Source organism: Lactuca virosa, chromosome 4, assembly GCF_052849685.1.
Source record: "Lactuca virosa cultivar CGN04683 chromosome 4, Lactuca_virosa_CGN04683_v6, whole genome shotgun sequence".
In the NCBI taxonomy this organism is placed as follows: Eukaryota; Viridiplantae; Streptophyta; class Magnoliopsida; order Asterales; family Asteraceae; genus Lactuca; species Lactuca virosa.
The window spans coordinates 223,983,989-223,999,294 of NC_136429.1; the positions used below are offsets into that span (position 1 = coordinate 223,983,989).

Here is a 15,306-nt window from a genome sequence, read left to right on the forward strand (position 1 = left end):
TCCATGGAGCTTTAACCCATGGATCTCATGGAAATGAAAAGACATGGGTATTAGGGTTTACATGGATGTAACCCTAATCCACCACACTATATAAAGGAGGCTTTGGTTCTTGAAATTGCACTAGTTGATGTGTGTAAACTAAGAGGGCCGATTTCAAGAAGTTTGTGACTATTCTCTCAAGTTTCCAAGTTTGTGGTGATTTGTGACTTCCATTTGAGGCATCCGCATTATTGGTGCTAGGCTCTCAAACTCCAAGCAATCAACTACTACTACAAGGTAAGTAATTCTACTAGTTTTATTTGATTCAAGTACCCCATGCCGTGCTAGTTAGGATAAGAACCTTGGAAAAATAATTATTTGCATGTATCTTAGTCAAACATAGATCCAAGGTTTCTAGGGTTGCATGTACACCATAGGAGTGTTAGAATGCTGAAAACCCATCACTGGTATCAGAGCCTGGTTTGTTTATTTGATACTTGATGCCTTTAGTCCAGCCTCCCTCTCACTTCTAGGCAGCCACCACGAAAACCCTAACCCATATTCGTGTGTTCTTGTGATTTGGAAGCCATTTGAGTGCATCTTGGTGTAGCCTTGGTTCTTTGGAAGAGAAAGGAGCTTGAAGAAGGAGCAAGGATTCAAAAAGAGCTTGTAGATGCAGGAGAGTAGCACCATTTATGACCCATTTAAGGTATCAAGCTTCAAACTTGATCATTTCATGTTTAGATTTGATGTTGGGGTGTTTTATGCCACTTTTGGACTCCATTGTTGAGGCTTCTTGCATCTTGAAGATTTTAGACCATAAGATCTGTCCTTTTGGGCTCTTAGAGGCACTAAGAGTCACAAAAATCGGACCTTGATGGTTAAGCCACAACCATGAAAGTGTTTGATGGTCTTAAAGCTTGTTAAAGGACCAAAATCATGTTTTGACCCCCAACCATGCATGCAAGCACATAAAGCTTGTGAATTTATGGATTAGGAGGTCTTAAAAGACCTGGATCTACATTTTGGACGTGAAGACTTAATGGATTAAGTCACAAATAAAGTCCCAAGAAAGCTGGCCAGTACGCTAAGCGTACACCCAGGTACACTGCGTGTACTAGGTGAGCTTCCCGTTCTTGGTCAAGGCCAGCGTACGCGGGACGTACGTGCCAGGTACGCCACGCGTACACATGCAGAGTGGCTACATTGGGCTTTTGGGCCTTAGAGGACTGGTCCTGGACTATTGGTCTCGTGGCCCACTATGGAGTATAGTTCTGGGCCTGGGAATTTAGAAGTAGAGTATTGGACCTATTGGGTCATGTTGGGCCTTTTGAAATTATTATTTGGGCTAAGGACTTTTGGACTTGTAATGGGCTCATTTGAGGAATATGGCCCAATTCAGAAAATTGGGCCATTATTGGGCCCTCAGGGAGCCATTGATGGGCCATGGGTGCAGTGGGTATAATAAGTTAGAATTGGGTCTTAGGAATGGTTCAAGTTAGGCCAAGGGGGTAAAATGGTCATTTTACCCTAAGTAGTGTTATAGATTATGATTGGGTGTTATTATGATTATGATAGCCGGGAGTCATCGGAGCAGCTGTTAGAGATTACTTCCCGTGAGATTCGACACTCAGCTTTACGAGGTGAGGTACCTTCCAATAGAAGTGGGTCTATGGCCACAATGCCGACCCACTAGTAGGAGTTGTTTGTTAGATGATTGTCTCTGTGATAATTATCTAGGTTTGCTACTACCTGATATGTTTTATGTGCTAGAAAGTTATGATGATATGTAATAGTGTTAGTAGGGGGGATAGTCCCCGTGTCATGGCTTGACATGGGTAGGCCAGGCACCCCAGAATTGCTTGACATGGGTAGGTCAGGCACCCCCAGAATGGCTTGACATGGGTAGGTCAGGCACCCCAGAATTGCCTGGTAGGGTAGGTCGAGCACCCCAGAATGGCTTGACATGGGTAGGTCAGGCACCCCCAGAATTGCATGGCAGTATGTTTGTTATATGGTATGTGGTATGATGGGGGAACTCACTAAGCTTTGTGCTTACAGTTTTCAGTTTTGTTTTCAGGTACCTATTCATCGAAGGGGAAGGAGTCGGTACGGTAGCAGAGCACCATACACACACACAGGATTTCCGCATTATGAGACTCTTGGGATTGTACTTTGACATTATTACTATTTTATGATATGGTTTTGAGACACGTGACTATGTTTTATGAAATGATATGAATCGATGATGTTCTTCAGTAAACTATGTTATAGTTTGCTTAATTAAAAACAAAAATTTTGGTCTTGAAATTTGGGATGTTAAAAGTTGGTATCAGAGCCTTGGTTTGAGGGATTCGGACGCACCTTCGGGGGTGTCTGGACTCAAATCGAGGGTTTAAAAGATTTTTACAAGAAAATATTTTTTTCTAAAATTTAACATAATAAAAAGGTTTTGAGAAAGAACAAGGTGTGTGATGCGTGCAACCGGCCGAGCTCAAGTAAGTTTTCCCCAAGATACCCATACATGTTATGTTATGATATGATTATGAGAACTGCATGCTATATTAGGGCTAAGGATCTGGGAATGATGCCTTATATGCCTACTGTATATGTATGAGAACTGCATGCTAGATTAGGGCTAAAGATCTAGGAAGATGCCTTACGCACCTGCTATATGTGCTTACTGAGTTACATGCTAGAACTGTTTAGTTAGTAATATTATGGCCTGAATAGGATATGCTTAGTATGGTTACTCAATGCTTGAATGTTGCTTGCTTTGTGCTTTTAGGAGTTCTAGTTATCTTTAGCTAACTAGTAAATGAATGCGTTAAGTTACATATTGCGAGGACTAAATAATTTCAGAAGGTTAGGTCTAGCCCTATTGTGCAGCTCTTGTTTGAGTCCAACTGTTGTAGAGTAGGATTTCTCATTCGAAGAATTATCTGGTCTTAGTGATATGTAATGGTATTCGCAAGCTAGTTAGGTAAAGGTAGCAGAAATTCCTTATGCAGCTGATTGCGGAGAATAGGTCGGAGAGTTACCCTAGGGTAAGCCTAGGATGAGATTAGTGTGGAGAGCAGTAATAGAAGAAGGGACCTGGTGAAGTCAAGGCAATCCTGGAGGAAAGTACGGATAGATGTGGAAGGTAGTATGGGCCCGTACTACTGAAAGCATAGGATCCGTACTTAAGTCAAGGAGGGCTGAGATAGACCCAAGGAACTTGTAGAATGTGTGAGACCTCTCGAGATTATGTGTGACCCTGACAATTACGTGTTTTGTTTCCGAATGGTGGTGATTACGTGTCACGAAGCAGGAGGATCAAGGTCAGGATCAGGTTTAGGATCAGGTTCGGGATCAGGTGCCGAGCCAGTTAATGAGGGACTACGCGAGTTCATTGCTTCAGAGATCACAAGAGGCATCCTTGAGTCGACCCCGTTGATTTTCGAGTCGTTCAAGGAAGGGATTATTGAGCTGATGGAGGATCGCCTCAGGGCATTTTGGAGCGACATGGCTGTCATTCAGTCAGGGACACACACACTCTCCTTCAAGGACTTCAGGGGATGTGGTGCGCCAGACTTCCACGGGGGGTGAAGGACTCCATTGTTTCCAGGAGGTGGATCGTAGACATGGAGTCTGCTCAGTTAACGAGCTTCTGCCCTGAGGGGTCGAAGGTCCGGTATGCTGCAGGGTGCTTGAGAGACCGATCTCGAGATTGGTGGGAAGCGGTCAGTGATTCTTTAGGAGCCCCAGCCGTTGAGGCCATGACTTGGTCAGACTTTGTGACCAGGTTTAGGGCTGAGTTTGCACCGGATGTGGAGCTTCAGCAGCTGGCCAGAGAGTTTCTTGATATGATGCAAACGACGGAGTCAGTGGCGGAGATTACCGCCAAGTTCAGGGAGAGGTCCTTACTGGTATCTCAGTATGTAGGGGATGAGGAGATGCGGAAGACCCACTACCACGACATGTTGAGAGCTGACATTCAGAAACATGTCAGCTACTCGGCATGACCGACATTGGATGACATGATCGCGAGGGCGAGGGAGAGGGATATTGACATTGAGCACATGCGGAAGAGGAAGGCGGAGACTGAGCGGGATATTGGGGTTTCGGGAAAGAAACCCAATGGATCCGACACTAGGTCGAAGGGCTAGCCGGGCCAGAGCCGCTATAGGAAATGCGGCAGGCCGCATGAGGGGGTTTGTAGATTGGGATCATCAGGTTGCTACAAGTGCGGCAAGACTGGGCACTTGGGCAGGGATTGTACCGCCCCTACTTCCACTCTCCAGACATCAGACCTGATTTGCTTTCATTGCAATAAGATGGGCCATAAAAAGGTCAACTGCTCGAGATTGACAGCAGCAGCGCCAGCTCCTCCGACCCTGCAGATTACAGATGGCCGACAGGGCAAGACCGATGCTCCGGTGGTGAGGAGCCCAGCCTTCCAGCTGACCGCCGAGGAGGCGCGTGCCACACCTGATGTGGTGACAGGTATGTTTTCTTCTCCCTAACTCTTATTTAATGTCGATTATGATATTTATGTATTGTGTTTATGTATTATGTTTAGGATCGTTCCATGTGAACGGTATCCCAGTACAGGTGTTATTCGATTCGGAGGCTACCCGATCGTTTGTTTCTCTCGCGCTTATCAAAAGGTTATCTGAGTGTTCGGGGATGTTAGATTACCCTTTAGAGGTCGAGATTGCTGAAGACCGATCTGTCAGAGCATCAGAGGTTTTCAGAGACTGCGTGTTGAGGTTATATGACGAACGTTATCTCGTGGATTTGGTTCTCATTCCTTTATGAGGGAACAAGGTTATCATAGGCATGGACTGGTTGAGCCCTAATAGGGGCAGTGATCAACTGTGCCTAGCAACTGGTGCGTATCAGGACCCCAAGTGGGGGAGAGTTGGTGATTCAGGGCGAGAGGCCACAGCGAGGACCAACTTTGTGCTCAGCAGCGAGGGCTAGGCGCTACCTTTAGTAGGGTTGCACATGGTACGTCGCCAATGTTATGGATACCTGGGGAGCGGGTAACACGACCATGGGTGATGTACCAGTGGTGCAAGAGTACCCAGATATATTTCCAGAGGAGCTGCCTAGGATACCTCCGGAGAGACAGGTAGAGTTTCGGATCGACCTAGTCCCCTGTGCGGTACCGATAGCCAAGGCACCGTATCGGTTGGATCCTCCCGAGATGCAGGAGTTGTCTACATAGCTGCAGGAGCTGTTAGACAAGGGATTCATTAGGCCGATCAGTTCGCCTTGGGGAGACACGATCCTATTTGTGAAGAAGAAGGACGGGTCACATCGGATGTGTATAGATTATCGGGAGCTGAACAAGGTAACGGTGAAGAACCGTTACCCACTCCCGAGGATTAATGTGATGGGTTTTGAGCAATACATCATTCCTATGGTGTACATGAAAACCCTAAAGCTTTGGATCTAGTTTATCTAATGAACATGCAATAATCATCCAAAGCATATAAACCCTAGATCTAACATATGATAATCTGTATTAACATGATAATAAAGTTCAGATCTTACCTTGATTATTATATAGTAATAACAATCTCAAATCCTCTTGTTCTTGACTTCTGAAAGCTGAGTGCCTCAAATGTTGCACCTCTAATGGAGTCACAAACACCATGAGAAACTAGGATGAAGAAGAAGGAGAAGGAGGAGGCACAAAAACGTTCTAGGGTTCTCTCAAGGAGTTAGTCACGTTTTTGGAGCCTTAGGAGTTCTTTATATAGGTAGGCTATTAGGGTTTTCAACTAGGAAACCCTAATTTGACTGCTTAGGCCCTAAGCAGTCCATTAACTCCTTCTTTAGATGCCTTGGACGAATTCTAATGGGTTTCCCCATAGATTTCGTCCACTCCAATTTCTATGGAGTCCATTAGCCCAATTCATGCAATTATCTTATAATTACACAATCAGTCCCCTTTATTTAATTAATCTCTTTTAGCCACAAAATTAATTCTTATTAATTCTTGACTAATATTAATTAAACAATATGATTTCTATTTTAATATATTATTCATATAATAAATTAATAAATCATAATTAATCTCCTCTCTCCTTAATTCATCCTATCAGTTGCTATGATGAAGGCAACCCAAAAGGACCATGCTCGCAATCGGGTCAAGTACATCCCAAAATAGTTATGGGCTTACACACTAATCCAACATGATGATCTCTTCGACCAGCTACAAGGGGCATCTTGGTTTTCCAAGATAGATTTACGTTCAGGCTACCATCAGATGAGGGTCAGAGACGAGGATGTGCAGAAGACTGCGTTCTGGACTCGCTATGGCCACTACGAGTTCGTAGTGATGCCCTTCGGGCTCACCAATGCTCCTCTCGCGTTCATGGATCTCATGAACCGCATATGCAAATCGATGATGGATCAGTCTGTGATAGTTTTCATTGATGACATCTTGGTTTATTCGAAGACACGGGAGCAGCACTAGGAGCACTTCCGAGAGGTGTTGGATACCTTGAGGAGGGAGAGCTTGTACGCCAAGTTCTCCAAGTGTGAGTTCTGGTTGCGCGAGGTGCAGTTTCTTGGGCACCTTGTCAACCAGAACGACATTTTGGTTGAACCGGACAAGGTAAAGGCCGTGATGAGATGGGAGGTTCCGAAGTCTCCATCTTAGATTCGGAGTTTCCTGGGATTGGCAGGCTATTACCGGAGATTCATTCAGGACTTCTCCAAGATAGTCGTACCCTTGACCCGGTTGACGAAGAAGGCCGTGGTCTTTCACTGGGGGCCTGAACAGCAGGCATCGTTTGAGACATTGAGACAGAGGCTATGCGAGGCACTGATCCTCGCCCTGCCAGAGGGAGTGGAGGAATTTCTAGTGTACTGCGATGCATCGATATCGGGTTTGGGCACAGTACTGATGCAGAGAGGACACATCATCGCCTACGCTTCGAGGCAGCTGAAGCCTCACGAGGCGAACTACCCGACCCATGATTTGGAGTTGGGGGGGGGGGTTGTCTTCGCCCTGAAGATTTGGTGACATTACCTTTATGGGGTCCGTTGTATCATTTAGACGGATCACAAGAGTCTGAGGTACCTCATGGATTAGCCATATCTGAACATGACGCAACGTCGGTGGCTAGATGTGGTGAAGGATTACGACTGTGAGATCCTCTACCAGCCGGGGAAGGCCAATGTTGTGGCCGATGCTCTGAGCCGCAAGGCAGCCCCCATCAGAGACATTTGCTTGCGGATGATAGTAGTGACTCTGCTTTTGGAGCAGATCCGAGAGGCTCAGCGGGAGGGTATGAAGGAGGAACATCGGAAGAGTGAGCGTATTGTGGGTAAGGTTTCCTCCTTCGATTATGATAGCCGTGGGTTGTTGACACTACACCGAAGAGTGTGGGTTCCATATCATGAAGGTGTGCGTCAGATTTTGATGGAGGAGGCGCACAAATCCAGGTTTTCTATTCATCCAGGGGCGACGAAGATGTATATGGATCTTCGTCCTGATTATTGGTGGCCCTGCATGAAGCGGGATATAGCCTGGTACGTCGAGAGATGCCTGACCTGTAGGAAGGTCAAGGCCGAGCACCAGAGGCCTCACGGCAAGACGCAGCCGTTTGATATCCCTATGTGGAATTAGAGGGACATTACTATGGATTTCATCACGAAGCTTCCCAAGACCCCACGAGGTGGATTCGATTTGGGTCATCGTGGATCGATTGACCAAGAGTGCCCATTTCATTCCGATCCAGGAGATCATTTTGGCCAAGAAGCTGGCTGATATTTACATCCGAGAAGTAGTAGCTCGACACAGAGTGCCAGTTTCTGTGATTTCTAATCGAGACGTGCGATTCACTTCCAGATTCTGGAAGTAGTTCCATGACTAGTTGGGTACTCGTCTGCACTTTAGCACTGCTTTTCACCCATAGACGGATGGCCAGAGCGAGCGGACCATCCAGGCCTTAGAAGATATGCTGCGGGCATGCGTTTTAGTCTTCGTTGGTAGTTGGGATACATACCTTCCCTTGGCAGAGTTTTCCTACAATAATAGCTATCACACGAGTATTGACCGTCCTCCCTTCGAGATCTTGTACGGGAGGAAGTACAGAACCCCGATATGTTCGGGTGAGGTCGGGCAGAAGGTCATGGGGAGTACCGAAGTGGTATTCAAGACAACGGAGAGGATCCATCAGGTCCGGAGCAGGCTTCAGACTGCTCAGATTTGGCAGAAAAGTTATGCCGACAAGCGTCGTTCGGACCTGGAATTCTAGGTCGGGGATATGGTTCTCCTGAAGGTGTCACCTTGGAAAGGTGTCATCCGATTCAGGAAGCGGGGCAAGTTAGGCCCCAGGTACATCGCTCCTTTCAAGGTTGCAGCCCGGGTGGACAAGGTGGCGTATAGGATGGATCTGTCAGCCGAGCTTAGCCAGACTCACAGTACCTTTCACGTCTCCCAGCTGCAAAAGTGCCTGGTAGACGACTCTGCATTGGTGCCTCTGGAGGATATCCAGGTGGACGACAGCCTGAACTACATTGAGCGGCCAATAGCTATTCTAGATAGGAAGACAAAGGCGCTAAGGAACATGGAAGTAGAGTTGGTGAAGGTGTAGTGGAAGCACCGCAAGGGCTTGGAATGGACGTGGGATCCAGAAGACGAGATGAGGGAGCATTACCCCGAGTTATTCCCGACAGCAGCAGCAGACTTCGGGATTTATAAGGTACTAATATTTTATTTGTATACGGTTATTAGTTTAATAAGGTTTGGGATTGGACCTTTGGGCCCTTGTGTTTGGGTTGAGGAAGCACGTGCACCGAGCATACCTTGCCATGTACGCTCAACGTACTCAAGGAATTGGAACGCGGAAGCCATGCTGGTACGCCCAGCGTACCAAGAGTACGCCCATCGTACCTATGCAGTTTCTAAAACCCTAAATTTTAGGGTTTGATCCCTATATAAAGGAACTTATGCCTTTAGTCCAACCTCCCTCTCACCTCTAGGCAGCCACCATGAAAACCCTAACCCATATTTGTGTGTTCTTGTGATTTGGAAGCCATTCGAGTGCATCTTGGTGTAGCCTTGGTGTTTTTGAAGAGAAAGAAGCTTGAAGAAGGAGCAAGGATTCAAAAGGAGCTTGTAGATCCATGAGAGTAGCACCATTTCTGACCTATTTGAGGTATCAAGCTTCAAAATTGATCATTTAATGTTTAGATTTGATGTTGGGGTGTTTTATGCCACTTTTGGACTCCATTGTTGAGGCTTCTTGCATCTTGATGATTTCAGACCATAAGAGTTGTCCTTTTGGGCTCTTAGAGGCACTAAGAGTCACAAAAATCGGACCTTGATGATTAAGCCACAACCATGCAAGTGTTTGATGGTCTTAAAGCTTGTTAAAGGACCAAAATCATGTTTTGACCCCCAACCATGCATGCAAGCACATAAAGTTTGTGACTTTATGGATTAAGAGGTCTTAAAAAACCTGGATCTACATTTTGGATGTGAAGACTTAATGGATTAAGTCACAAATGAAGTCCCAAGAAAGCTGGCCAGTATGCTAAGCGTACACCCTGGTACGCTGCGCGTACTGGGTCACCTTCCTGTTTTTGGTCAAGGCCAGCGTACGATGGGCGTACGTGCCAGGTACACCCCGCGTACGCATGCAGAGTGGCTACATTAGGCTTTTGGGCCATAGAGGACTGGGCCTGGACTATTGGGCCCCGTGGCCCACTATGGAGTATATTTCTGGGCCTGGGAATTTGGAAGTAGAGTATTGGACCTATTTGGCCATGTTGGGCCTTTTGAAATTATTATTTGGGCTAAGGACTTTTGGAATTGTAATGGGCTCATTTGAGGAATATGGCTCAATTCAGAAAATTGGGCCATTAGTGGGCCCTTAGGGAGCCTTTGATGGGCCATGGGTGCACTGGGTATAATAAGTTAGAATTGGGCCTTAGGAATGGTTCAAGTTAGGCCAAGATGGTAAATGGTCATTTTACCCTAAGTAGTGTTATAGATTCTGATTGAGTGTTATTATGATTATGATAGCCGGGAATCATCGGAGCAGCTGTTAGAGATTACTTCCCGTGAGATTCGATACTCAGCTTTACGAGGTGAGTTAACTTCCAGTAGGAGTGGGTCTACAGCCACAATGCCGGCCCATTAGTAGGAGTTGTTTGTTAGATGATTGTCTCTGTGATAATTATCTAGGTTTGCTACTCCGTGATATGTTTTATGTGCTAGAAAGTTATGATGATATGTGATAGTGGTAGTAGGGGGAACAGTCCCCGTGTCATGGTCGTAAGGACCGAAGGGTAGGTCGAGCACCCCAGAATGGCTTGACATGGGTAGGTCAGGCACCCCAGAATTGCCTGGCAGGGTAGGTCGAGCACCCCAGAATGGCTTGACATGAGTAGGTCAGACACCCCAAAATTGTCTGGCAGTATGTTTGTTATATGGTATTTGGTATGATAGGGGAACTCACTAAGCTTTGTGCTTACAGTTTTCAGTTTTGTTTTCAGGTACCTTTTCATTGAAGGGGAAGGAGCCGGGACGGTAGCAGCGCTTCACACACACAGGATTTACGCATTATGAGACTCTTGGTCAATGAATTATGTTCTTGGGCCAAAAGCATAAAGAAGAAGATGTTACTTTTAAAATTAGATTTTGACAAAGTGTTTGATTCTGTCAATTGGGAGTATCTTGATTTTGTTCTTACTTAAATGGGATACGGAAAGAAATGGAGGTGGTTGATTAGAGGTTGTCTATCGTCATCTAGAGCATCGGTTCTAGTGAACGGAGCCCTAACAGAAGAATTCTCAATAGAAAAAGGAGTACGACAAGGGGACCCGCTTTCACCATTTTTGTTTATCATAGCCATGGAAGGTCTCAACATAGCTATGAAGACGGCTTGTGAAAAAGAGATTTTCCAGGGCATTAAGATCCCTCACATGAATGTTTTAGTCTCTCATTTCTTTTATGCAGACGACACACTCTTTGTTGGGGAATGGTCTAGGAGCAACGTAAAAAATTTGGCGAGAATACTTAGATGTTTCTACATTTCCTCTGGTGTAAATGTAAATTTCCATAAATCATAAGTGATTGGTGTCGGGGCAAATATGCAAGAAGCAGTCCGATGGGCACTTCCACTCGGGTGTGAACCGACCTCCTTACCATTCAATTTTCTTGGAGTACCCGTGGGAGCAAACATGAATCTCAAGAGAAATTGGCAGCCGATTATTGATCGATTCCAAGCTAAGTTATCCTCATGGAAAGCCAAAACTCTATCCTTCGGTGGAAGATTAACGCTCATCAAATCGGTCCTAGGTAACCTACCCACTTACTACTTCTCGATATTTGTAGCACCCATTGGAGTCATCAACACACTAGAAAAAAATCGGAGGAAATTTCTATGGGGGGAGACCGAAAAAAAAATCAAATGGGTGGCATGGGAGAAGGTCATTGCTCCAAAAGATAGGGGTGGTCTTGGAGTAGGATCACTACGGACACTAAATATTTCGTTAATTGTAAAATGGTGGTGGAGATTCCACTATGATCCAAATGCAAACTGGAGTCGAATTATTCAAGGTATTCATAATTTGAACCGCAAACATGCCCTAAGCATTGCTAAAAAACAATCACAGGCCCCTGGAAAAACATTGATGGCATTAAAGAGGTACTAGAAGGAATGGGTAAACCGATTAGAAGCATGATGAAGAGGCAGGTCAACAATGGCAAGGATACACTATTCTGGTTAGATGATTAGTTGGGGACCGAACCATTAAAAACCTCTTTCCCTAATCTATTTTGTTTGGAAAGGAACATAAGATGTTCAATCGCTGATAGAATATCTTTGGGCGGACCCATGTGGGACTGGAAATCATGGCCCAAAAATAACATTCAGATGAGGGAACTTATTGGCATTGCCTCCAAAATTGGCATGTACCAACTTTCGAACTCTCCTGACAAATGGTTATGCCCATTATCACCCGATGACATTTACCATGTTGATGTCATGCGACAATATCTGGATCAACTGTTACCACCAGTTAACTCAATTGTTATCAATTGGAATCATGAAATACCTATAAAAATTCTCGGTTTCGTGTGGAGGGAAAACTTGGGAAGAATTCCATCAGCTTCAACACTGATAAAACGTGGGATACATGTAGATTCGAGTGACTGTAGCTATTGTCAGGACGAGAATGCAAATCACATACTAATTATTTGTCCCTTTGCAAGCACGGTGTGGACTTGGATCTTTAGGTGGTGTATTGTTGACACGTTTCACTTCGAATCTGTAGGGGAAGTAATAAATTATGCTGACACATGGGGCATTGCCCGAAGAAACGGAAACTGATGATATGCATTTGCTACGAAACGCTGTGGTGGATCTGAAAAGCAAGAAACGAACGAATTTTCAAGAAGCTGTGTATTTCACCAACTATGGTTGCGGATAACATTCAATCCATGGTCTACCTATGGATAAAGCACATGAGTGCGAACCCCGCAATCAAATGGGTTGATTGGAACATATTTCCATTTGGATAATCGGCGATCAAGACATGGAGTAGTAAACAATCGCGTATTTTTGTTTTTTTTTGGTGGTTGGATGTAATCTTGGACGTTCTATTTCCTTCTCATTTCCCTTCTTATATGCATTAATTACTTTTTAGCCTTCTAGCACCTTCTCATTGGCCTTTTAATATATTTGCCGGATAGAAAAAAACGATTATCGGTAAAGAGTTGCCTACTGCCAAACCATATCACGGTCAAGAACGGTAATCTCAGAGGAAACCATCGTCCACCTAAGCATGCCGACGGATGGCACGCCCAACCGCACAAACTCTATCCTAATAAAATAAATGATCAATTTAATATCACTTTTAAGAAAGTCGCATTCGTCGTGTATATGTGGGACTTCTGCTGCAATCATTAATGTTGCAATCATTAATGTAAACACAACAAATTATTCAAGCTATAACCTATAAGCCCCTAGAGAAGGGCGATATATCTACCCCGTGAATATAGTCCATGGAGTCAGAATTACTCATCGTCTTCTTATTCATCGACGACAGTTGAAAAGCAATCCAAATGGCTACCGGAAAATTCTTCCGAGATATAGAGCTACCTCAGCAAAAACCTCTGGACAACGGTCTTCTTTTCCCGGCGGTGTTATCGCCAAACCATACCAATGATTCTACTGCAGTAGAACTCCATGATTTTGAAGAAGCTATCAGAACTCACAAGCCATGGCTGGAGTCTCTTCTCCAGAAAAGCGGCGCTATTCTCTTCCGAGGCTTCCCTGTTGCCTCACCTTCCGACTTCAACCACGTTGTGGAAGCTTTCTCCTACGCTGAAATTCCCTACTTAGGCGGCATAGCCCCTCGGACGAAGGTGGTTGGCCGGGTTTACACCGCAAATGAATCTCCTCCCCATATGGGAATTCCTTTCCATCACGAGATGTCTTACGTAAATTTCTCAATTCTATCAATCTCGTTTTTCATGATAACAATTGGCTTACCTAATTAGCTAGCTTGTCAATTTCTGTTAATTCTGCATCATTGTGTACGTACGAGTTCAGCTCAAAGCTTTTGCACATGTTTAACAACTTGTGGTTTCATTAAGTTTATTAGCACAGGGGTTTTTCTAATCGCAACTCAGTGCTTTCATGTGCATGCATGTACAGGCTCCTGATTTCCCCACCAAGGTATTTTTCTTTTGTGATGAAGAACCAGGAAAAGGGGGAGAAACTCCGATAGTTTTGAGCCATATCTTATACGAAAAGATGAAAGAGAAGCACCCAGAGTTGGTTGCAGTACTAGAAGAGCATGGATTGACGTATACAGAGGTAATCACGGATGAAGACGATCCATCATCCGTCATCAGTCGTAATTGGAAGTCAAAATTCAACACCGACGACAAAAATGTTGCTGCAGAAAGGTTTGTTTGTTTTCTTCACAATTTATATTAAACCCCATAATATAATTATAATACACGTTCACGAACTTTATCCAAACATGCATGGCTCAAGAGATTCCTCCATTGACAGGGCAGCAAAGCTTGGAATAAAGATTGAATGGATTGGGAATGCTGCAAAAGCTACAACAGGCCCACTGCCAGCTATCAGGTTTGACAAAGAGAGTCGCCGGAAAACATGGTTCAACCCTATTACAACTACTTATAGTGGCCCTGCGGGAAAATCGTTTTTTGTCGAGATCGGTAATGGCGACCCTGTGTCTGATGATGCTGTGGAAGACTACAGGAAGATCCTGGAAGAAGAATGCGTTGCCATACCTTGGAAGAAAGGCGATATTCTGCTTATTAGTAATTTGATGGTTCTTCATGGCCGACGACCACTACTAAAGCCGCCACGTCGTATACTAGCTTCCCTTTGCAAGTGATCGGCGTTTCATTGAACTGTTGCAGGCAAAAACAATGCTGTATTTTAGTATTTAATAACCAGATTTTAATAAATGCATATGCTAAGCTAAATAAAACAATATAATTTTCTGGAATGTGTATAGGTTTGCTTATATTGGTTTTGAGTTTTGGTGTTTTATACTTTTATGTTAAATTTTTTTTTGAAAGTATAAAGTTACATTTTCTTTAATTTGTTCATATAAATTGATATTTCATTTGTTACTTGGGTTGATACCCTGTGCATATGAAAAAAAAAAATTTATTCAAAAAAACAAATATAGAAAATTCCTAAATAAAAATATTATAGAAATAACCTTTCTTAAAAAACTTTAAAGGTTTGCCCGCTGGTCTAGCTAAACAAACTAGAATTTGGGTCAAATTATAATTAAAAAAAAAGTTAGGGGTGAATTATAAAAAAAATAATAGTTGCACCAAAAAGACTAGGGGTGTTCGTTTGGATGGATCGGTATGATCCGATAAAATCAGGTGAATCCAAATTAATTTCGGTTTTCAAAACGTGAATCCGAAGAGTCCAAACTAAATTCAAATCTGATCCAAACCATTCAAATTATAATTCAGTTGGATCGTTTTTACAATTCGGTTTTCAAGAAGCGAGACATTTAAAAATATATATAACATAATATTAATCAACTTTAAAATAATTTTTTTGGTGAGAATTAAAATTATGAACAACTATTAAAAAATTTATTATAATTCAATATTTTATAGATAAAAAGCTATTGAAAAGTATACATTGAAGTATTTTATTGGATAATACTTTCTAATCTATTTAAAAATACAATTTAGCAAATTAATAAATAACTAAAACATGTATACTTGAAACAAATATATATATATATATATATATATATATATATATATATATATATAGGTAAGTTCAATTGAGAAAATAAAAAAAG

At 43.5% G+C, this 15,306-nt stretch overlaps 1 protein-coding gene across 1 annotated transcript; it reads left to right on the forward strand.

Moving 5' to 3' along the window:
• Window positions 1–12,969: 12,969 nt before the first annotated feature.
• Window positions 12,970–14,481, forward strand: LOC145108032 (clavaminate synthase-like protein At3g21360). The gene is made up of 3 exons (XM_079045014.1): window positions 12,970–13,435; window positions 13,653–13,906; window positions 14,016–14,481. The coding sequence occupies exons 1-3, from the start codon at window positions 13,058–13,060 to the stop codon at window positions 14,365–14,367; spliced, it is 984 nt and encodes a 327-aa protein (XP_078901140.1). The 5' UTR covers window positions 12,970–13,057; the 3' UTR covers window positions 14,368–14,481.
• The last annotated feature ends 825 nt before the right edge of the window (window positions 14,482–15,306 follow it).

Coding starts and splice junctions, on each gene's coding strand:
- LOC145108032 (XM_079045014.1), top strand. CDS start 13,058: ATGGCTACCGGAAAATTCTTCCGAGATATAGAGCTACCTCAGCAAAAA. Junction 13,436..13,652: donor TCCATCACGAGATGTCTTAC/GTAAATTTCTCA, acceptor ATGCATGTACAG/GCTCCTGATTTCCCCACCAA. Junction 13,907..14,015: donor AAAAATGTTGCTGCAGAAAG/GTTTGTTTGTTT, acceptor CTCCATTGACAG/GGCAGCAAAGCTTGGAATAA.